This window comes from Nannospalax galili, unplaced genomic scaffold (genome assembly GCF_000622305.1).
Source record: "Nannospalax galili isolate Female #2095 unplaced genomic scaffold, S.galili_v1.0 scaffold8, whole genome shotgun sequence".
Classification (NCBI taxonomy): domain Eukaryota; kingdom Metazoa; phylum Chordata; class Mammalia; order Rodentia; family Spalacidae; genus Nannospalax; species Nannospalax galili.
In genome coordinates, this window is record NW_008358318.1 from 2,022,837 (window position 1) to 2,046,965 (window position 24,129).

The window sequence follows — 24,129 nt, forward strand, 5'->3', positions numbered from 1 at the left end:
ACTAAACCTATAGGTATATACCAGGGCTGGAAAGATAGCTCAGCAGTTAAGAACACTGGTTGTTATTGCAGAAGACCTGGGTTCGAAACCCAGCACCCATATGGCAGCTAACAGCTATCCATAACTCCAGTCCCAGGGGATCTGACAGCCTCTTCTGACCTCTGTGGGTATTGCACAACACGGGTGCACTTACCTACATGCAGGCAATACATACATACACATAAAAAAGGAGAGATGGCTCAGCGGTTAAGAGCGCTGACTGCTCTTGCAGAGGACCCGGGTTCAATTCCCAGCACCCACGTGGCAGCTGTGAACCGTTCTTAACTCCAGTTCTAGGGGAATCCAAAGCCTTCTTCTGACCTGTGCAGCATTGCACGACACAGGTGCACTCACATACATGTAGGCAATACACTCATAAAATAAAAAGAATAAAATGTTTTTAAAAAAATAAAAAGAAATAATTAAAATATAAATGAATAAAACTCTAGGTACATACCATTGTACCATCTTCATGAACAGTTTAATACTTATCACATATTGGTCCCTGTACGCATTCCTTTGTTCTCTTGGGTTTTTGAAACAGGGTTTGCCTGTAACCTGAGCTGGCCCAAAATAGAGTTCTGCCTGCTTCTGCTTGAGTGCTAGGATTAAAGTTGTATACCACTACACCCAGCATTCTTTATTCTATTGACTCTGAATTCATCAACTAACGTATTGGTGCTGGTAAGTTAAAGATGATGAAAACATCCAGTACCATTCTTGGAAGTGTCACTAAGTGTAATATAAGGAGATAGATATGGAATAAATAAAGTGAAATAAACAATACTATAGCAGTTATTTGTGAAATTTAATGGAGAAACATCAGGAAAAATGGTTGTCTAGAAGTATCCTTTGAAAGTTCTTGGGCTGGAGGGATAGCACAGCCGTTAAAGGCTAAGGCTAACAACCAAAAAATGAAAGTTCTTAAAATGGAAACCTGGGTGAGGGGGGCCTACCTAGAAAAGATCATTCCAGCAGTAGTTACGGTTTTCTAAAGATACAGACTTGTCAATAAATGCCATCAGAAAAGTACAGATGGGGAGCTGGAGAGATGGCATAGTGGTTAAGAGCAATGGCTGCTCTTGGAGACAACCTGGATTTGAATCCCAGCACCTACATGGCAGCTAACAACCATCTGTAATTCCAGTTCCAGGAGATCCAAAGCCCAGTTTTGTACACTGCAGGCATTGCACGACACAGGTGCACTTAACATACGCAGGCATAACACTCAACGCATAAAAAATAAAGGAAAAATGTTTTAAAAAGAAGAAAGGACTAATGCAGTGGTAGAATAGGCCTGTAATCACAGCACCCTATGCTGAGGCCAGAGAATCAGGTGTTTAGGGCCAGCCAGTATATACCCACTTCAAACCAGCCTGGGCTACATGGTGAGATCATGTGTTAGAAAAAAGTAAGGACATAACGGAAAAAATCCAAAATTCAAGTAAGTGAGTCTGAATATTATATTACAACATTATTGTAATTTGTACCTTTATTTGGGATAATAAATGTAGCACATTTTATGTTGCAACATAAAAAAATGGACTATATGTAATGACACATGTTTGTTTGAATATTTGATATTTTTAAAAAATACTTGTTTAATTCAGATGTCAATGAAGAACTTCCAGCAAGAAGAAAACGAAATCGTGAAGATGGGGAAAAGACATTTGTTGCACAAATGACAGTGTTTGATAAAAACAGGTAATATTGATGAGCAAGTAAGGTTTCCATGGTGTTCTGTAAATATTTAAATTATAAAGCAGAATATAATAGTAATATTGTTTGTGTTTGTTTTCTTCTAATGAATAGAGAAATTAATTCACAAATACTGACATTTTCTCTTTATTATATAAAAATCAGCACAGATAAGGAGCTCTGAATGGCTTAGTTAAAATTTTATTTTTTAAATTTTAGACTGTGTGAGGTGGCACACACCTTTAATTCAAGCACTCAGGAGGCAGAGGCAGGCAGATCTCTGTGAGTTCAAGGCCACTCTGCTACATAGTGAGTTCCAGGCCAGCTGGGGCTACAAGGAGACAACCCTGTCTCAAAAAGACCAAAAAAAAATTTTTTATTTTATGTGTATTTATGAGTGTTTTGCCTGCTTGTATGTAGTGTACTATGTGCATGCAATCAGTGTCTAAGAAGGCCAAAAGAGGGAGTTGAGTCCCCTGGAACTGGAGTTAAAGATGATTGCTAACTACCACATGGATGCTGCGAACCAAGTCTGGGTTCTCTGCAAGAGCAGCCAGTGCTATTAAGCACTGAGCCATCTCTCCAGCCCCCAATTAGTATGTTTTAAGTCATTTATAATTATGGATAAAAACCTTAGGTTGAAAATAACTGAAGGGAGGGATATAGCTCAGTGGTATGGCCTTACCTAACATGCACAAGGCCCTCAACACAGATTTAGAAGAGAGAGACAGACACAGAAAACAACAAAAATGATAGAAAGCATGGTGAAGTCTACTGGGCAAAGAGTTAGAATAAGGTGCACTGGCCTTCATTGATACTAATACTGGGAGGGGGCACATGGTGTTTTCTCCTTTACTTTTTGCCCCTTGCATATATATGTTAACGTATTCTCTGTGGCATAACTGCTGCTCCTTAAAACATAAAGAAAAATGCCAAGAAGAAACTACATGAATTTCTCATTTTAATTTTGAAAATTTCTAAATATGTAGAAAAATTCAAAGAATATTAACATATACCCTTTACCTAGATCTGTTACTATTTTGACACATTGCTTTCTTTCACATTTCTTTTTTCTCCCTGAAACATTAGAAAAATTTACTTTATCTCTTTTTTTGTGTTCTATTTCAGCATATATCTTCAAAAAGCAAAGGCATTTTCCTGTTAGCCACCCATCATAACATACAGCATTAGTAATAGTATCTCCCTAGCTGACCCCAATAATATCTTTTGTTTTAGTTGGGGGGTGGGGCGGGGCAGAATCTCGTTGTTTAGCCCAGGCTATGCTCATCTTTGATCCTCTGGCTTCAACCTCCTGAATTTTGGGAATGTAGGCAAACATGTATCCCCATGTTCAGCTCTTTCTGTTATTTTTTATTGCTGTGCTGGGGATTGAACCAAGGGCCTTGGTTCTTTTTATTCTTCATGCTAGGTAAGTGCTTTCCCACTGACCTATCTAGAGTCAATAATATTCGTTTTAGTTTGTAGTCCTTTACCTCATTCTGCAATGTTATTTCTCTCCAGTATTCTTCAACCTGTAATAGTTCTCTAGGTTTTAAATTTTTCCCTTCCTTTTTAAGACAGCATATTTCTATGTTCCCCAAGCAGCCCTTCTGTTTTAATTATATCAACACTTGAGAGAGATGCCAGTTGTGCTATGTCATAAACATGGGATCACACTAGGTTTAGTTACTTAACTAAGTGATATTCTTTTTCATTAGTTAACTCGTACTCTGTGGTAGTAAGGTATTCTGCTAGAGTACCTTAACTCTCAGTATCCTTTCATCTAATAGGTTTAGCATCCATTGATGATTCTTGCTTGAATAAATGATCTCTTTAGCAGTTGCCAAATGGTAGTTTTCTGTGGTTTCTTCATTTTTCTGTGAAGACCATGCCTCATTTCACTTTGTTTTTTGTTTGTGTTTTTCTGGTTTTTGCCCATGTGGATTAGCAGATTCTGTTTTTAGTTCATTTGTTTTCATCTATTCATGTTGCTATTCATTTTAATTCTCATATTACCCAAAATTTGGTTATAAGAAGCAGACTCTAGTATCTCTTCTTGTTTTTTTAGTTTTTCCTTATTTAAGATTTAATAATCTCCATTTCCTAACCCTACTTTGAGATTGCCTATTCTTTCAGAAGTCTTGATTGCTTTTAGTAAACAATAGTATTCATGAGCCATGGTCTTGAGATTGGATACATTTGTTTAAAAAATTTTTTTTAATCTCAGGTTACAGTTTTCCTAAAGAATACCCAAATTTGGGCTTACACCTTTATTCACAGCACTCGAGAAGCAGAGACAGGTGGAGCTCTGTGTGTTCAAGCCTTCCTGATCTACATAGTGAGACCCTGTCTCAAAAAAAAAAAAAAAAAAAAAATTAAACTCAAACCACATATTTTAAAATCATATGAAGAAATTGAGTTATTGAGCAAAATAAAAACCTATGAAAACTAAAGACTACCACAACCAAAGTGAAACCATGAAAGATAGATGTGGTGTCACATGCCTTTAATCCTAGCTACTCTAGAGTCTGAGCCAGAAGGATTGCTTGAGTCAAAAAATTAAAGGCTAGCCCAGTTCTTGGTTTTTTTTAAAAAAGACAAATTGGGAACTTACTTTGAAATCATAAACTGAGAGTTCTTATTTCTGTAATTTTATAAAAAATAATGTGTGACCCTTAAAGACTCTGTAATGCAGCTTCAGGGAAACTGAAGTACAAGGATCTCAAGTTTGAAGCCAGTTTGTGCTTCATAGCAAGTCCCTATCTTAGAACAATTACAATAACAAAAGAATCCCACAGTCCAATACAACAGTAAACAAAGTGATAGCTAAAAATTTAAGAGGATATATGTGGTTCTTAAACAATTTTAAATAAAAGGATAAGACATCTGAATTAAAAGTACACTGAGATGTCATTTTTTCACTTATCAGATTGACAGAGATCAAAAAAGTTGATAAAGCACTGTTCATGAGGCTGTGGGGGAAAAGGCCTCCTCATACATTGCAGGTAGGAGTGTGCATTGGATTGTAGCTATCAAATGTACAACCATAATGTGGAATATTATATAGCTGTGTAAAATCATGAGGGAAATACCTTTTGAATTTGGTAGTACGTGACTGTCACCTATTGAAATTTTTTTTTTGCAAAGGCCAAAATTAATTTTAAAAGAAAATTTATTAAACTGTTGTACTGTGGAAGATTAAAAATCAAGTAGTACAACATGGAGAAAACACAAAAAAAATTCTTAAATCTCAAAATGATTTGTTGTTACAACTCTAGTGACAGTCTGGATTTACTTGTATGTCTGGTTGCTGACTGATCTTAAGGCAAGTTTCTTACTGTTTCTGTGCTTCAGTCTCCTTCTGTAAATAAGAATAGCAGCACCTGAGGCATAATGTTGTTGAGAAGATGCAATGATCTGTTTAAAGTCACCATGCCTGGCACATCATAAAGCACTCCATAATTTTAGCTGTTATCTAATAGGATTCTCCATGACTGAAGAGAAGCCATATTTTTCCTATATACAATTAATTGTTAAACATGATAGAAGAATGGTTTTTAGAGTGACTACCAGTGTTTATAGGAATAGAATCATATAAATCGTATGACACATACATGCATGCACATTGAAACTCTGCTGTATAATTTCCTTGTTTCAACCACTGTTTATTCTTTCATTAATGAAATATTTATTGACCATGTTGTATGCCAGGTTCCTATGGCTAACAACAGGTTTGTCATTTTAATCATAAGTTTACTAGGCAAATGCAAAAGTCAAGGTTCCCAGGTGGGCCTGGTGGAGCCATGCCTTTAATCACACAGGCAGAGGCAGGTGGGTCTAGGGCAGCTTGGTCTACATATGGAGTTCCAGGTCAACTGGGTCCACAAAGAGACCCTGTCTCAAATAATAAATTAATGAATAATGAATAACTTGCATAATCTTTAGGGAAAGTGTTGTAACACTGTTCTAATCCTAATTTTAAAAATATAAAATCTGCAAATACAGATATTATACTTAATATTACACTTAATAAATAAGAGTTTGAGATCTTAGGAGTATTTTAAATGTGTAAAGTTATGACTGAGTAGCTAAAGTAATGAGAGAATTCTCTAGTTATATATTGTTTCACTTTATTAAAATTGCTATTGTCAGACCTTGAGCATAGATATAACTTCAAATCCTGCTGCATATTTAAACTACTTTACAAATTTAATGCTTTCTTACTGTAAATCAAAAATGCAGAATTTGTGTGCTCATAGTAATACCCAGGTTACTTTAAAGTGTATGTGTTTGTCTAACAGGCGCTTACAGCTTTTAGATGGAGAATATGAAGTAGCCATGCAGGAAATGGAAGAATGCCCAATAAGCAAGAAGAGAGCAACATGGGAGACTATTCTTGATGGGAAGGTATGGATGACTCAGAAGGTTGAACACACTGTAGTTATGAATTCTGATTCATGTTTCCTTCCTCAATTTTGTATTGGAAGTAAGGAGTATTTATTTTGTGGACTTTCTTTTTGTTTTTATTTTTACATTTATTGATGTAATTTTAATTTGGGGGTTTTATTTTGTTTTAACTGTCTCACTGTGTAGTTTTCCCTGGCCTCCAAATCCGAGAGAGCATTTTCCTTTGCCTCCAAATTCAGGAATTAGAGGTGTGCCACCACACCCAGCATATTTATTTTTGAGACATAAACTCACTATCTAGCTCTAGCTTGCCTGGAACTCTGTAGACTAGACTGGTCTCAAATTCAGAGATCTGCCTGCCTCTGTCTCTCTAGTGGTGGGATTAAGGGCATGTGTCACCATTCCTGGCCATTTATGTATTGTGTCGTAGGCAGGTGCACTAGTGCCATGACACAAGCAGACAACATGTGGGAGTTATCTTCTACCATATAGGTTCTGAGGGTTGTATTTAGGTCATCGGGGTTGGTGGCAAGTTCCATGTGCCATCTTCTGCCCCTTGGATTTCTTTGTTTTTGTTTTTTGTCATTTTGAGAGAGGGTCTCCCTGTAGCCCCAGCTGGCTTGGAACTCACTATGTAAACCAGGCCACCTTCAGACTCACAAAGATCCGCCTGCCTCTGCCTCCCCAGTGCTGGGATTAAAGGCATATGCCACCACGCCTGGCCCAAGTTCTTTGTTTTTAATACTTGGACAAACAATTAAGATGGCCTAGTCAGTGTAATAGATAGCATTGTTCTTATGACTCAGACTTCATGATTTAAATCTGCTTGCTTTGTGGCATTTGACAAGCTAATTTGTGTCTCATTTCTTTCATCTATAAAATAAAGGATAGACTTGTTAGATTAAGTTATTAATCTATTATTAATACATTAATGTTTAGTATTGTGCCTAGCATATAAGTGCTCAATAAATGTTAATTGCTATTTTAAATCCCATTCATAATAACAGGAAGTAACATGTAACGACTAATAGTACATTTATTTAGAAGTCTAAAAAAGTAGATAGATTATACCTAGTATAACTTGAAAAAATTGGTATAAGTACATTTCTCAGTACACAAGATTTACAAAATAAAAGTTATCTTTTTCTTTTAAAATTTTTTAATTATGTTATTTTGATGTGTATGAGTGTTATGCCTACATATATGTATTGTAAGTGCACTTGTGTTATGCAGTGCCCATGGAGGCCAGAAGAGGGCATCAGATCCCCTAGAACTGGAGTTATGGACAGTTGTTAGCCATTATGTGGGTGCTGGGATCTGAACCCAGGGCCTCTGCAAGAGTAGCCAGTGCTCTTTAACTGCTGAGCCATCTCTTCAGCCCTAATTTTTTCCTAAATAAACCTATATACTGTGACAAGCAAAATTTCAAGGATTCTTTTTTTTTTTTTTAGAGAGTCCTGGTATAGCCCTAGCTGACCTGAAACTCACTATGTAAATGAGGCTCACCTTGATCTCAGAGAGATCCACCTGCTTCTACCTCCTGAGTACTGGGATTAAAGGCATGCACTGCCATGCCCAGCCCCCAAGGATTTCTTTTAAGCCTAAAAATTAGTTTCAAGTTGCTTTAGTGGTATGTAATTATATTAAATTTTTTTTTATTGTATAAAAATTCTAAATAGTTGGAAAAACTCACCAGATAGTTGAATATCATAATGCTAAACAATAAATAAAAAAATAAACCTTAAAATTGGTCATGGTTTGGTAGGCACATATCTATAATTCCAGTACAGGGAAGGCAGAGATAGAAGAATTATGGTTTGAAGGCCATTCTGGGTCACCCTAGCTCAAAAGAAAGAGAGATAAACCCTTAAATTATGTAACACAGCCGGGTGTGTTCAAAAGGCCAGTCTGGTCTACATAGTGAGTTCCAGGGCAGCTGGGGTTACTGGGAGACCCTGTCTCCAAAAAAAAAAAAATATGTAACACAATCATAAATATAGTCAAATCACTGGTGCATAGTCCTAAAAGGGCGTCGTGTATTTGGAATTTGGCTTATGACAAACAGTATAGTGCCATATTGGAAAGAATAACTTGATTAATTGCAAAAGAACTGGTCCTTAGCCATCTTGACATAAGTTTAGATCTAGTAAGTTCCAGAAGACTTATAAATACAAATGTAAAAATTAACATTTCTAGGGCTGAAGAGATGGCTCAGCAGTTAAGAACACTGGCTGTTCCGGTAACTCCGGTTCAGAGGATCCGACACCTTCTTCAGTTCTCTAAGGGCATTGCACAACGTGGGTGTGCTTAGACATACAGGCAAGAAATACACAGATACACATAAAATAAAAATAATAAAGCCAGCCTTGGTGGTGCACACCTTTAGTCCCAGCACTGAGGAGGCAGAGGCAGACAGATCTCTGTAAGTTAAGGTCACCCTGGTCTACAAATCAAGTTCCAGGCCAGCTGGGGGCTACAGGGAGACCCTGTCTCCAAAAGACAAAAAAATAAACACTTCTTAACTTCAAGAAAAAGTGTTGTATGGGGGAAAAAAAAACTTTTTGTTGAGGAAGACATTTGTAAGGATGCATAAAGTTTAAAAAAAAAAAAACCTGATTAAAATGAATTAAATAATCAAATATGAATTAAAAACAGAAATGGTGGCTGGGCATAGTGGCTTTAATTTGAGCACTGGAGAGATGGCTCAGCGGTTAAGAACACTGACTGTTTTTGCAGAAGACCCGGGTTGGAATCCCAGCACCCACATGGCATGGCAGCTAACAACTATCTATAACTCCAGTTCCAGGGGATCAAACAGCCTCTTCTGTCCTCTGTGAGCATTGCACGATATAGGTGCACTTACCTACATGCAGGAAGTACACACATACACATAAAATAATAAAAATTTTTTTAATTCCAGCACTGGAGAGGCAAGGCAGGAGGACCTCTGTGAGTTCAAGGTCATTCTAGTCTACATAGGAAGTTTCGGGCTAGCCAGAGCTAAATAATTAGACACTGTCTTGATAAAGAAAAAAAGGAAGGAAAGAAAGAAAAAAAAGGGTAGCGTTAAAAAAAATGGTAGTGTTTGGGTGTGGTGGCACACACCTATTACCTCAGCTCTCTGGAAGCAGAGAAAGGAGGCTCGTGAGTTCAAGGTTAGTCTGGGCTGTTTAGCAAGGTCCCATCTCCAAAAGGGGTTTGGCAAGATGGCTTGGATTAAAGGGCATTTGCTGCTTTTGCAGAGGACCCAGGTTCATTGCCCAGCACCTATATAGCAGCTAACAGTTGCCTTTTACTCCAGTTTTAGGGAAATCCAATGCCTTCTGGTGTCTGAAGGCACCAGGCACACATGCTGCACATTGCTCATACATGGAGACATCACTTAAAAAGCAAGCTTATGGCACAAGTCTGATGACCTGAGTTCAAATAACTGGAAACCATATAAAAGCCAGACACATACTGATGAGATGGCTCAGTAGGTACATGAGCCAGACATGGTTTGTCTCTGACTTCCACACATGTGGAAGTGGCATGTGTGTATCCTCACACACAAACACATACAAAAATATTAAAGAGAAGGCTGGAAAGTGCTCAGCAGTTAAGAGCATTGGCTGCTCTTGGAGAGGACCCAGGTTCAGTTCCCAGCAACCTCATGGCGGCTAACATCAGTAACTCCAGTTGGAGGGGATCCAAGACCCCCTTTGGGATCTGCTCAGGCACCAGATACACAAGTGGTGCACTTAAACGAATGCAGACAAAACACTCAAAAATGAATAAAATCTTATTTTAAAAAATTAAATGAGGCTGGGTGTGGTGGTGCATACCTGTAGTCCCAGCACTCGGGACCCTGGCAGAGGCAGGTGGATCTCTATGAGTTCAAGACCAGCTTGGTCTCTATAGTGAGTTCCATGCCAGCTGAGGCTACAGGGAGACCCCCATCTCAATAAGTAATAGAAAAAAATAATGGGGGCCTCAGGCTTTAGTTCAATAATATGTATTTGCTTACTGTACATGAAGGCCTTGGTTTGCTTCTCAGCACCAGAAGTTTTCAAAAGTAAGTCTGGGGCTGGAGAGATGGCTCAGTGGTTAAAAACAGTGACTGTTCTTGCAGAAGACCCAGGTTCAAATCCCAGCACCCACAATGGCAGCTAACAAAGTCCGTAACTCCAGTTCCTGGGGATCCAACAGCCTCTTCTGTCCTTCATGGGCATTGCATGACACGGCATAACATACACATGCACGTAATACATGCAATACACATAGAAAAAAGAATAAAATATTTAAAAAAAAAAAACAACCTGGGAATGTAATTCAGAATTAGAGTGCTTAGCATGCTCTACATCCTTGGTTTACTCCCCATCACCAAGGGAGGGAAAAAATTGCCTGGGTGGTAATATTTGTGAGATAATCTGCAACATGTGTTATGAATTTTCTAAATTAATAAGAACTTAGGGTGTGGCTCAGTCGTAGTATTCATGCTTTGCATATCAAGACCTTTGGATTCTGTCCCTACCACTAAAACTAATGTCAGTAATCTCAATGTGGTAGTCCATATCTGTAAACCCAGCTCTCATGAAGTAGAGGCATGAAGGGTGTGCATTTGAGGACAGTGAGACCAAGTGCATAAGAAAGATGAGTAAAGAGAAAACAGAAATCAGATAGGTCTTTTTTTTCCTTTGGTGGGGGTGGACAGTTGCAGGAATTGGTTCTCTTCCACTTCCACTATGTGAGACCCAAGAATGAAACCTGGGTCATTAGACTTGGCAGCAAGCAACTTTACCCAATGAACCATCTCACTGGCCCTTGGGTAGCTTTTTTGAGATAGTCTCCCTGTCGCCACAGCTGGCCTAGAACTAACTGTGTAGAACAAGTTGGCCTGTATCACACAGAGATCTGCTTGCCTCGGCCCCGAGTGCTGGGGTTAAACGCATGTGCTACTGCTCCTGGCTCCACTTGATTTTTGTGTTTGTTTTTGGTAAAATTTTAATCTTTGAGAATTTCATACATGGCATCATATTTGTTCTTTTTTTTAATCCAAGATCCATTCCCTACTCCCTCCCAACTTCGTGTCTTTTTAAAATATTTATTACTTTTTAATTTTATGTGTATGAATGTATTGCCCACATGTAGGTAGTTAATACCCCTGTAGTGAAATGCTTGCAGAGGTCAGAAGAGGCCCTTGGATCACCTAGAACTGGAGCTACAGGCAGTTGTTAGCCACCATACAGGTATTGGGAATTGAACCAGGTCCTCTGCAAGAGCAGCCACTGCTCTTAATCTCTGAGCTATCTCTCCAGCCCATGTCCTCTTTTTTTATAACCTACAACTTCTAGTTTGTGCCACCCATATCCTTGTGGGGTGATCTACTGGAGTGCCGTCAACCTACCTAGGGGCCACCTTAGGCAGCTTTTTTAAAGAACAAGTGTAGGGTAGATGCTTAAAAAATTATCCTTATTAGTATTCTAAAATGTGTGACAAAAGCAGAGTTTTTGCTAAATGGGATGGTGTAAGTATGTAATCCCAATGAAACAGGAATTCATAGCCAGCCAGGGCCATATATCTTGTGAGAACCTGTCTCAAAAAAAGCAAAAAGAAGTCCCTCATCCCAGCACTCAGGAGGCAGAGGCAGGCGGATTTCTGTGAGTTCAAGGCCAGCCTGGTCTACATGGTAAGTTCCAGGTCAACTGGGGCTACAGGGAGACCCTGTCTCATAAAAGACTGAAAAAAGAAGTCCCTCTTCCTCCCCACACAGTACAGGGGATTGAATATAGATAGGGCTTGTGTTAGACAAGTAGTCTACCACTGAGCTATATTCTAAGCCTGTGTGTGTGTAGGGGGCGATATCAGGTGTCCTGCTGTATCACTCTGCCTTATTCCCTCTGCAAGAGGAGCTGTGTTCAAGCCAACAGTTCCACCAATGTCCCTAAGCACTGGGGTTTCGGGTGATACAAAGTGACACCTTTTTCACATGGGATATAAACTCATATCCTCATACTTAACACAGAAGTGCTCTTATCGATTGAGCCATCTCTGCAGTCACCTTTCTCTCCTACTCAAGCCCTCTTTCAAAAGTTTCACTAGGCAGCTTACATAGGCGTTGAACTTACCCTAATTCAGCTGGCTTGAATTTATAATCCTCCTACCTCAGCCTCCCACATAATTGGGATTACAGGCCTATACTAGTAGGCCTGACAGGTACCACTTTTGACTACTTGTTTGCCAAAGATGTAAAAAATTAATAGTGGGAACTAGAGAGATGTTAGCAGTTAAGAGCAATGGCTGCTCTTGGCAGAGAACCTGTGTTGGGTTCCTAGCACATCATGGCGGCTAACAATTGTCCATAACTCCAGTTCAGAGGGATCCAGTGCTCTCTTCCGGTGTTCCATGTGCACTGGTGGACTTAGATACATGAAGGCAGAACACTCATACACATAAAACGAATTTTAGCCGGGCGTGGTAGCACACACCTTTAGTCCCAGCTAAAGGTCCCAGTCAGGAGGCAGAGGCAGGTGGATCTCTGTGAGTTCCAGGACAGCTGGGGCTACAGGGAGACCCTGTCTCAAAAAGACCAAAAAATAAATAAAGTGAATTTTTAAAAAATGGATAACATAGGGCTGGAGAGATGGCTCAGTGGTTAAGAGCACTGGACTGCTCTTGAGAGGACCCAGGTTCACATCCACATGGCAGCTGTGAACCGTCCGTCCTTAACTTCAGTTCCAGGGGAATCTGAAGCCCTCTTCTGACCTCCACAGCATTGCACGACATGGGTGCACTCACATACATTCAGGCAATACACAAATACACATAAAATACAAAATAATTTAAAAAAATGGATTACAGTAAGAATATAAGAAAATACACTGTTAATACTTTGTAGTAAGAATAAATTGGTACATCTGTACTAGAAAACAAACCTTCAGTAGATACAAAATTAAAGTTGCATATATAGATTCATTAATCCCAGTTCTAAAATTTTGTTATTGGTCATACTTGATAACAAATCTCAGCAAGTAGAACTTTTAGATTGCTTTTTTTTTTTTTAATTGCATGTGTATACTACCTAAGTGCCAAGCCCAGAGAACAACTTGGGAGTCAGTTTTCTTCTTCAACCATGTGAATTCTAGAGGTTGACGTCAGTTCATCTTGCTTGGCTGCAAGCATCTTTACCTACTGAGCCATCTCTCCATCTCCCATCTATTCTTTCTTTCTTCCTTTAGCCTCAGCTAGCCTGGCACTTGTTACGTTGACCAGGCTGGCTTCGACCTCACAAAGATCCTCTGCCTCCTGAGTGCTGGGATTAAAAGCTTGTGCCACCATGCCAACTTGTACCTTATTTTTATCAGACAGGATCTCTCACTGAACATGAGTGACTAGACTCCACGTAGGTAGACTCCTTAGCCAACAAACCCCTGGGATGTGACTTTCTCCAACCTCTAGTGATGGGGTTACATGCATGTGCTACCATGCCCAACTTTTACATAGGTGTTCAGGATCCAGACTCTTGTCCTCATGCTCGTACAGCAAGCACTGTACCAACTGAGCCATCTCCCTATCCCTTTGAGTGTTTTGTGGTCTTTTCTTTTCTTTTCTTTTCTTACCATGGTGTGTGTGTGGAAGTCAGAGGATAACTTGAAATAGTCATTTCTTTCCTTCCACAACCTGGATCCCAGGGATTGCATTCAGTTTATCAGGCTTGGTAGCAGGCTTTTACCCACTGAGCCATCTAACTTGCTTTTGAAGTGTGCACTTGTATGTTTGTCCAGAGGTTGATGTTGGGCATCTTTCAGTCACTCTCCACCTTATAAATTAAGGTTATCTTTCACTTGAACACAGAGCTCACCAATTTGGCTAATCTAGTTAACCAGAGGTTGATGTTGGGCATCTTTCAATCACTCTCTACTTTATAAATTAAGGCTTTCACTTGAACACAGAGCTCACCAATTTGGCTAATCTAGTTAACCAGCTTGCTCTGGGAACCCACATTCTCTGCCTCCCACTAGCTGGTATAAAAGACAAACTCCCACATCCATCTAGCATTTACAGGGATTCTGTTCTTAACATTTTCACAGCAAACATTTTACCCAATGAGCCATCTCCCCAGCCAGCCCCCCCCCTTTTTTTTTCAGATAGGATCTTAACCCCAAGCTCCAGATCTTCCTGTTTTAGCCTCCTAGTTTGTAGAATAACACATTTTTTGCATCTTGTCAGCTCACACTGAAAGGGTTTTGGGATTTTTTTTGTTGTTGTTTTGGGGAGATGCTTTTAGGCAGACTCTTGATATATACCCCTAGTACCTGGCTTTGTCCTTCTGTGTGGCTTACCTCACATTCTTGCTTGTTTGTGTGTATGAGTATATTGCCTGCATGCATATGAGTGTACCCATGTCACCCCCAGAGGTCTGAAGAGGGCATTGGATCCCCTGGAACTGGTCCCATGTGGGAGATGGAATTTGAATCCAGGTCCTCTACAAGAGCAGTTAGTGCTCTTAACCACTGACCCATCTCTCCAGCCCCCAAAGAACTTTTTAATTGGGGAGATTTTTGTTGAAAACTTTAATTTCTGCCTCTTAAAATCTGAGCCAGGAATACATAACCTATAATTCCAGAATTTAGGAATCTGAGAAAGGAGGGTGGCAAGCTCTCAGCCTGGGCTACATACATAGCAAGATACTGTCTCAAGAAAAAGAAAAGGGAAATTCTATGACAGTTTACATTTCCATATAGCAATAATGTAGGAGTTTTTATTTTTAATCTTCTACTGAATTTTTATGCATTTTATATAGTACATCTTAATCATATTTAAACCTCCCCCTCCCCTATCTGTACCCCCTTATAACCTCCCCCCCACCGGATATCATGCATTTCTGTCGTTTATGTTAAGGTCTATCTGTCAAGTTTACGTGTCCCTAAATTCCTTGGTGTTAGTGACGCCTATCTGGTTGGCGTCACTCCTTAAAGAAGATGAACTCTCCTCTTTTTTTTTGGTCTTTTTTGAGACAGTATCAGTGTGGCCCCAGCTGGCCTGGAAGTCATTATGTAGACCAGGCTGGCCTTGAACTCAGATCTGCTTGCCTTTGCCACGTGAATCCTGGGATTAAAGGTGCACACCACCACGCCTGACTCATTTTTAAAATTATTTTTATTTGAATGCATATGAATGTTTTGCCTGCACATATGTATGTAAGTGTACCCATGTTGTACAACACCCACAGAGGTCAGAAGAAGGGGTCAGATTCCCTGGGCCTTGATTGATAAACAGTCATGTGGTTGCTGGGAACTGAGCCTGAGTCCTTTGCAAGAGCAACCTAGGCTTTTAACTACTGAGCCGTCTCTCTCAACAATGTGTGTGTGTGTGTGCATGCGTGCGCGCGCCACTTGTTAAGATACAGACAGAGGCCAACAGAGGCCTCTTTCCAATTTCCTATAACTGAAGTTAAAAAGAAGTTGTCAGTCACCCAATTTGTATTCTTTGAACTGAACTTGGGTCCTTTGTAGGAACAATGCCATCTCTCCAGCCCCAGTAATTTAGTTTTTGTTTTAAAAGACTGCCACTTAATATTGCCTTAGCTCTCCAGTATCTCCAGTAATCTATTGCTCCATACTCTATTTAGCCATCCTTACTTGTTTTTTGGCTTTAAAAGTAAACTTGATTGAAAACAAGTCCACACTGACATATCTCAGTGAATGTTTTTTATTTTTGTAAGTTCTTTGAAATTGTGACTCCTTTTTGTGTTTTTGTTGTTTAGAGGCTACCTCCATTTGAAACATTTTCTCAGGGACCTACATTGCAGTTCACTCTTCGTTGGACAGGAGAAACCAACGATAAGTCTACAGCTCCTGTTGCCAAGCCTCTTGCCACCAGAAATTCAGAGAGTCTTCATCAAGAAAACAAGCCTGGTTCAATGAAACCTGCACAGACTATTGGTAAAAATACTATTGCTATCAAAACAATGATTTCAAAGTTATGTTTTAGGCTGTATAGTAACTTAGTTATATTTTCCTATTTGTAACTATTCAGGAAATATTATTTGACTTATTAAGTAGCCTGATTATTAGCTGTGGAAATTAGGGATTTTCTTTATCATATGTAAAGTTCTTTGTTAAAGTACTGATCACCAATTATTTTTCCAGAACTTTTGTGGAAGATGTGTCTGGGAATTTCACTTTTCTTTAGTATTTCAGAAGTGTGATACCATATTCAGATATAACACCTCTAAGTTGAGTCTGTAAATATACTCATGTCAATTTAGAGCAAGTTTTTCATTAAATAAATATGCCACTGATAATAAGATAATTGGTTTTCAGTGTACTTTTTGAAACTGAAAGCACTGGGCTGGATAAAGTTCCTAGGCACTGGGATCAGTCCCCAGTGTTGCAAACAAAGAAAAACAAATTACAAGTAGACTTAAAACTCTGCTGTTTAAAATCCCAACTTAAAATCTTGTGAGTTTTGTTTGGTTGGATTTTTTTGAAACAAGTTCTCATAATGTAGTCCTGGCTGGCCTATAAGTCTGTATGTACTCCTGGAGATCTGTCTTCCTCTGCCTACTGAATACTGGGATTAAAGGTGTACACCACCACACATGGCAAAATGTTGTTTTATATCTGTTTAATAGGAATTTTGTACTTTAGAGCAACTAAGTATTATTATCTGTTTGAAGAACGCAGAAGACAAGTTGTCTTTGATATTGTGCTGTAAAAGATTAAAGAGATAGAAATGTGTCAGGCTATCAAGATAGTTCAGCAGGTACAAGTGCTTGTTCCAGTCTGACATTTAGAGTTGATTCCCTAATCCCACATGGTGGAAGGAGAGAACTGCCTCCTACTAGTAGTTCCCTGATCCCCCACCCATTGCCTTGACAATGCATGCCCACACTGTTAGACACAGACATACACACAAATAATAAAAAAGGGGGGTGGGGATTTAGTTCAGTGGTAGAGCACTTGCCTAGCAAGTGCAAGACCCTGGGTTTGGTCCTCAGTGCCAGGGGGAAGAAAAAAAAAAAATTTAAAAAGGAAATGTGTTGTGGTAATACAAAAAATCAATCAAAAGCACACTTGAGTGGTTGTATGCCTATAATCTTAGCACTCAAAGGACCAATATTGGAGGATTGAGTTCAAGGGCAACCTGGCATATATAGTAAAACCCTGTCTCAGAAAGCGAGGGGGGCCTTAATATTGCAAAGTGAAAAACATTTTTGGACCTAGGAGTGTAGCTCAATTTCAGAGTTACTGGCCCAGCATGTATGCGCACCTAAATTCTATCAACACTTCCCTCCAAATAAACAACAACAAAAACCTGTGAACCCAAATAAAAACTGTAAAGTGACTACATAGAGTTAGTTGGGATTCTTTTTATTATAGTTTGAGACTTCAGAGGGATTCTTTGGATTTTACTTTTTTCTTTTTTTTTTTTTTTTTTTTTTTTTGTCTTTTTGAGACAGGGTCTCAAACTCATTTTGTAGACTAGGCTGGCCTTGAACTCACAGAGATCCACCTGCCTCTGCCTCCCGAGTGCTGGGATTACAGGCGTGCAACACCACGCCAGGATTTTATTATTTTTATGTGTATGAGTGTACTGCCTGCATGTATGTGAGTGCACCCATGTCGTGCAATGCCTCGAAGGTCAGAAGAAGGCTTCGGATTCCTGGTTTTGTTTTTAAGTAAAAGGTGAAGCCATGTAATGGCACATGCCTTCATTCCCAGCACTCTGTGAGTTCAAGGCCAGCCTAGTTTACATAGCAAGTTCCAGGCCAGTCAGTTCTACATAGTGAGACAGTGTTTGAAAAATAAAAATTATACCAAGCCAAAAAACATTTTCATAATACACTTTTCATTATTTGTTCAAGTTAAGAGAAATACTAGATACCACAATTAGAAATCTTAATGGAATGCTTTTTGGTGAAATATTTTGTTTGTTATAAAAGAAATATTTTCATTTAAATATAAAAGTATGTATTTTCAGCTGTTAAGGAAACATTGACTACAGATCTGCAAACAAGAAAAGAAAAAGATACTTCAAATGAAAACCGGCAGAAATTAAGAATATTTTATCAGGTAAACACAGCTGACTTCTCTTTTAATTAGTCATGAAATACTTTTTTGCAGTTAGAACTGAATATTTTGGCATGTTTAAAAAGCTCTTTTTTTGTATTCTGTTTAAATTGCTCTATTTTAAACTTGATATTCTTGGTTTTCTTTTTTAGTTCCTTTATAACAATAACACAAGACAACAAACTGAAGCAAGAGATGACCTGCATTGCCCTTGGTGCACTCTAAACTGTCGTAAACTTTATAGTTTATTGAAGCATCTTAAACTCTGCCATAGCAGGTTTATCTTTAATTATGTGGTGAGTAATTTTTTATTTTTGTCTACCAATGATATGCATAAGTATAAAACAATCTGGCTTAGAAAAATTAGGCTATATAAATAGAATTTCTTATCTTCATAGTTGGCTTTATGCATGAATTATAGTGAATGATTCATTTATTATGTTTATTTGGGATAATTAACATTATTTGCATATGTCATATATTCACTCAGTATAATCCTCACACAGATTCTTTGAATTAAGGAATTTCCAGCTTGAGTAGATAAAGAAATAAGTTGTACAAAGTCACCAAACCAGACAGGATTTTAACCCACTTTCATTTTTTGCAATAAGTTTCATTCTGTAGCTAGGCTGGCCTGGGATTTGGAACAGTTCTCCTGTCTCTACTTCCTGAATACTGGGATCACATGAACGAGCCATTGTGTCTGGCCAACGTTTTTTTGTGGTTTGTTTTGGTTTTGGGGGGTTTTTTTGGTCTTTTTGAGACAGGGTCTCCATCCGCCTGCCTCTGCTGGGACAAAGTGTGAGCCACCACACCTGGCTCAACATTTTTTTTTCACTCTAGGTCTTCTGGCATCCACCTCCATCAAGCTGGTGTATCTGGCTAATTTTAGTTTTCAGAACATTAAGAACTGAGCTACGTCAGGTGTGGTGGCACACACCTTTAATCCCAGCACTTGGGAGGCAGAGGCAGGCAGATCTCTGTGAGTTCAAGGACAGCCTGGTCCACATAGTGAGTTCCAGGACAGCTGGGGCTACAGGGAGACCAGAAAAGGAAATGATCAAAAGAGGAATAAGATTAAGAAAATTGAAAAGTAGACTGGCAGAGCTCTGAAAATCAATAAAAGAAAAGTTATTACAGAAATTGTCATCAACTCAGCAGCACCCCAAACACAGGGCAAACGGGAAGTCACATAATAAAACAGGAAGGAACAAGGAGGTAATAATGATGACAGCACAGACCAGAAAGTACAGAGGCTGACACTGGTGCTCTGAACAGAAAAAAAAAGACAAAAAAATACAAAAAAAAAAAAAAAGAACCGAGCTATAAAGATGCCTCAGCAGTGAAGGGCACTTTGGCTTTTGCAAAGGACCAAGGTTCATTTCCCAATACCCAGATGGTAGTTCACAACTTCCTGAAACTCCAGTTCCAGGGGATATGACCCTGTCTTCTGACCTCCATGGGTTCCTGCATGTACATGGTGCACATATGTGTACTCAGGCACACACATAAATGTTTTTAAAAATCCAGCCAGGCATGGTGGCACATGCCTTTAGTCCCAGCAGAGACAGGTGGATCTTTGTGAGTTTGAGGCCAGCCTGATCTACACAGTGAGTTCCAGGCCAGCCGGGGCTACAGGGAGACCCTGTCTCAAAAGAAAAAGGGAAAAATAAATAAATAAGGATGCACAACTACATTTTAATTCAATTGGAAGAGTAGGTATTTAGAGTAAAATAATGTTTTCCTAAAAACCCCTGTTATTTTTGTTACAGTATCATCCAAAAGGTGCTAGGATAGATGTTTCTATCAATGAGTGTTATGATGGCTCCTATGCAGGAAATCCTCAGGATATTCATCGCCAACCAGGATTTGCTTTTAGTAGAAATGGACCAGTAAAGAGAACACCTATCACACACATTCTTGTATGCAGGTAAGTAAAAAGATGGTAGAACATCTTTATGCTCTGACTTTGACTTTTCTTCAGTTTTTATTCCCTTCTTTCCTTATTTATTGTGTATATGTGAGGGTGTGCACATGCCATGGCACATTGTGGAGGTCAGAAAATAACTTGTAAGAGTTCTTTCCTTCCACCATGTGGGTCCCAGGGATCAAGCTCAACTGCATTAGGCTTGGTAGGATGTGCACCTGCTCAGCCATCTTCCCTGCCCTCTTTTCTGGCTTCTGTTGATATTAGAGTTACAAGGGTGATCCAAACAAAGCTAGTATTTTGACAGAAATTATTTTAATATTAATATGGTATACTACTCATATTAAGAAATCAAATAAGGGGCTGGGGAGATGGCTCAGCAGTTAAGAGCACTAGTTGTTCTTGCACAAGACTGGGGTTTGACTCCCAGCACCTACATGGTGACTAAAAACCAGCCAACTCCAGTTCCAGAGGATCCGATCCCTCTTCTGTCCTCTATGTGCATTACGTGACACCGATGCACTTATACACATGAAGGCATAGCACTCATACACATAAAATAAAAATAAATTTTTTTTAAAAGAAGTAAAATAAAAATGGCTAGAGAGATGGTTCAGCAGTTAAGAGCACTTCCTACTTCTGCAGAGGACCTGGGTTCAGTTCCCAGCACCCACACAACAGCTAACAATCATCTCTAATTCTAGTTCTAGAGGCTTTGACACTATTCTGGCCTCTTTAGGCAGTACATACACACAGTGCACATAAATACATTCAGGCAAAACATTCATATACATTAAATAAATAAATCTCCTAAAACGTGTGTGTCAAAGGAGAACTTTGAGGAATTGGAATTGGTTCTCTCATTCCATGATGGGTTCCTGGGTCCTAACTCAGCTTGTTAAACTTGTTCAGTGAGTACTTCTCCCTCCTAAGCCTTCTTGAATTTTTTCCCATCTTTTAAAAGTTTATTCTTGCCGGGCGTGGTGGTGCATGCCTTTAATCCCAGCACTTGAGAGGCAGAGGCAGGTGGATCTTTGTGAGTTCAAGACCAGCCTGGTCTACATAGTGAGTTCCAGGACCGCTGGGGCTACAAGGAGACCCTGTCTCAAAAAAAAAAAAAAAAAAGTTTACTCTTTATGTATATGAGCACAGGTGCCAGGAAAGAGTGATGGGTACCTTGGAGCTGGAGTTACAGGGAGTTGTGAGCTGCTGTGTAGATGCTGAAACCAAATTTGAAATCCTCTGCTAGAGTAATAAGTGCTCTTAACCACTAAACCATCTCTCCAGCCCCCTCATGTGTTTCTTACTGTGCCCTATCAGTTCTTTATTATTTTTTCCCTTTATATACATTTTTTCATAGCCAGAAGAAAGATAGTTTGTTCTTTGAAACTCTGATGTTTACTATGAAGGGCTAGGGCTATACCTCAGTAGTAGAGAACGTGCCTAGTATGCTTTGAGCCCCACTGGGTTTGATCTCCAACTTTAAGGGAAAAAAAACTGTTATGTAATATGTCCACTTTGCATTATGTAGAGAAAGAAAATAATTTAGAGGAATGCGGCCTCAAGTACTATTGTGGTTAGTTTTACAAAATCTCAGCTCATATTCAGTGGTTAAGTGATAAAGGTGCACATACCTTATTATATCAGCATTAATTTCTTTTCACTAGGCCAAAAAGAACAAAAGCAAGTATGTCTGAATTTCTTGAATCTGAGGATGGAGAAGTAGAACAGCAGAGAACATACAGTAGTGGCCACAATCGTCTGTACTTTCACAGTGACACCTGCTTGCCCCTCCGTCCACAGGAGATGGAAGTAGATAGTGAAGATGAAAAGGATCCAGAATGGCTCAGAGAAAAAACCATTACGGTAATTATCACCATTTCCATTCTCATCAGCGGTGCTTGTAGAATTTTATGATTAAAGAAATTTTATCTGAAAATATTTAGTATGAATTAGACCTTTGACTTACTGTAAAGAACATTTTTTCTGAATTAAGGAATCTTGGTGTGCATAATTTTTATAATTCTGTCTTGTAAAAAGTAACTAAAGAAATTTTACATTTTTTTAATATGAGTTGCTAAGTACTTTATTTATAGCTAACTTGTAGCTCAGGATTGCCCTTTTTTTTTTGGTCTTTTTGAGACAGGGTCTCCCTGTAGCTTCAGCTGCCTGGAACTCACTATGTAGACCAGGCTGGTCTTGAACTCACAGAGATCCGCCTGCCTCTGCCTCCCAAGTGCTGGGATTAAAGGCATGTGCCACCACACCCAGCCCTAGGATTGCCCTTTTAAAATCACTGCCTACATGGATGCTGCTCTTTTGCTACTTTCAGTTCCAAAACAGGCTACTTTTGAGTCTGGGGTTTTTTTTTTTGTTTGGTTGGTTGGGGGGTTTTTTTGGTCTTTTTGAGACAGGGTCTCCCTGGAGCCCCAGCTGGTCTACATGAGTGACCAGGCTGGCCTTGGCCTTGAACTCAGAGATCTACCTGCCTCTGCCTCCCAAGTGCTGGGATTAAAGGCAGGCACCACCACCCCCCCGCTTGAGTCTGCTTTTTTTTGCTTAGAAACACATGTTATGTTCCGTATGTAATAATCATTTTTTTCCTCTCTCTTTCAGCAAATTGAAGAGTTTTCTGATGTTAATGAAGGAGAGAAAGAAGTAATGAAGCTGTGGAATCTCCATGTCATGAAGCATGGGTAGAGTATTTCTAATTCCATTTCTTACAAGTTCTGTGTGTGTCTGTCTGTCTGTCTGTCTGTCTTTGAGACAAGATCTCACTGTGTAGCCCCAGCTGGCCTGGAGCTCACTATGTAGACAAGGCTGACCTCGATCTCACAGAGGTGTGCCTGCCTCTGCCTCCTGAGTGGCTGGATTAAAGGCATACCTGGCAAAAGTAGATATGCTTTTAATAAAGTTACTTTTATTTCTGTTTGAGGTCCCTGATTTCAATCTGTATTTAGAACAACTACTGAGGTTTATTTCACATTGTCTCCTGGTTAGCACCTGTTTAGATGAACTCTCTTAAGTTCTCATTCAGTGATTGAATTTCATTCTTGCTACTTGTTAAATCATTTACTAAACTTGGATATAGTTCTAAATTGGTTATCACTGTTATATTCGACTTTTTTTGTTGTTTTGTTTGACTTTTTGAGACAGGGTCTCCCTGTAGCCCCAGCTGGCGTAGAACTCACTTTGTAGATCAGGCTGGCCTTGAACTCAGACATCCGCCTGCCTCTGCCTCCCAAATTCTGAGAGGCATGCGCCACCTCGCTTGGCTTTATATTCAACATACTTTGTATCACTATTAATATTTTGTTTTTATTAAATAGGTTTATTGCTGACAATCAAATGAATCATGCCTGTATGCTGTTTGTAGAAAATTATGGACAGAAAATAATTAAGAAGAATTTATGTCGAAACTTCATGCTTCATCTAGTCAGTATGCATGACTTTAATCTTATTAGCATAATGTCAATAGATAAAGCTGTTACCAAGCTTCGTGAAATGCAACAAAAACTAGAAAAAGGAGAACCTGCTACCCCTGCAAATGAAGAAATAACTGAAGAACAAAACGGGACAGCAAATGGATTCAGTGAAATTAACTCAAAAGAGAAAGCTTTGGAAACAGATGGTGTCTCAGGGGTCTCAAAACAGAGCAAAAAACAAAAACTCTGAGGTCTACCCCTTGTTATGGACAAACACTGAAATTGCATTCTAGGGAATTCAGTCTCTAGAAAGAGATGTGTTTTTAGGTCTTTTTGTTTTGTTTTTAAACCATGGATTCCAAATAGGCATTGTTAGATGAAGTAAATGATTTCAACAAGGATATTTCTATCAGGGTTCTATTTCACTTCATGTGCATTACATGCCTCTTGGTGATGTTATCAAAATTTGATTTAAGCATGAAATGCAGTACTTCAGAGAAGGTACTTTTAAGTGCAACAATTGTCTTATGAAATATATTGAATTAATCTAGACATTTCACCCCCCCCCCTTTTTTTTTGC

General features: G+C 39.1%; 1 protein-coding gene across 1 annotated transcript in view; it reads left to right on the forward strand.

Moving 5' to 3' along the window:
* Suz12 (SUZ12 polycomb repressive complex 2 subunit) overlaps positions 1–24,123 on the forward strand; it is a 53,260-nt gene extending 29,137 nt beyond the window's left edge. The window contains exons 8-16 of the mRNA XM_017795219.2: positions 1,650–1,743; positions 6,039–6,144; positions 15,890–16,067; positions 18,109–18,200; positions 18,350–18,493; positions 19,970–20,127; positions 21,792–21,990; positions 22,741–22,820; positions 23,454–24,123. Of these exons, the coding sequence (XP_017650708.1) occupies positions 1,650–1,743; positions 6,039–6,144; positions 15,890–16,067; positions 18,109–18,200; positions 18,350–18,493; positions 19,970–20,127; positions 21,792–21,990; positions 22,741–22,820; positions 23,454–23,799 (1,397 nt within the window). The 3' untranslated portion in view covers positions 23,800–24,123. The remainder of the gene's footprint in view (positions 1–1,649; positions 1,744–6,038; positions 6,145–15,889; positions 16,068–18,108; positions 18,201–18,349; positions 18,494–19,969; positions 20,128–21,791; positions 21,991–22,740; positions 22,821–23,453) is intronic.
* The last annotated feature ends 6 nt before the right edge of the window (positions 24,124–24,129 follow it).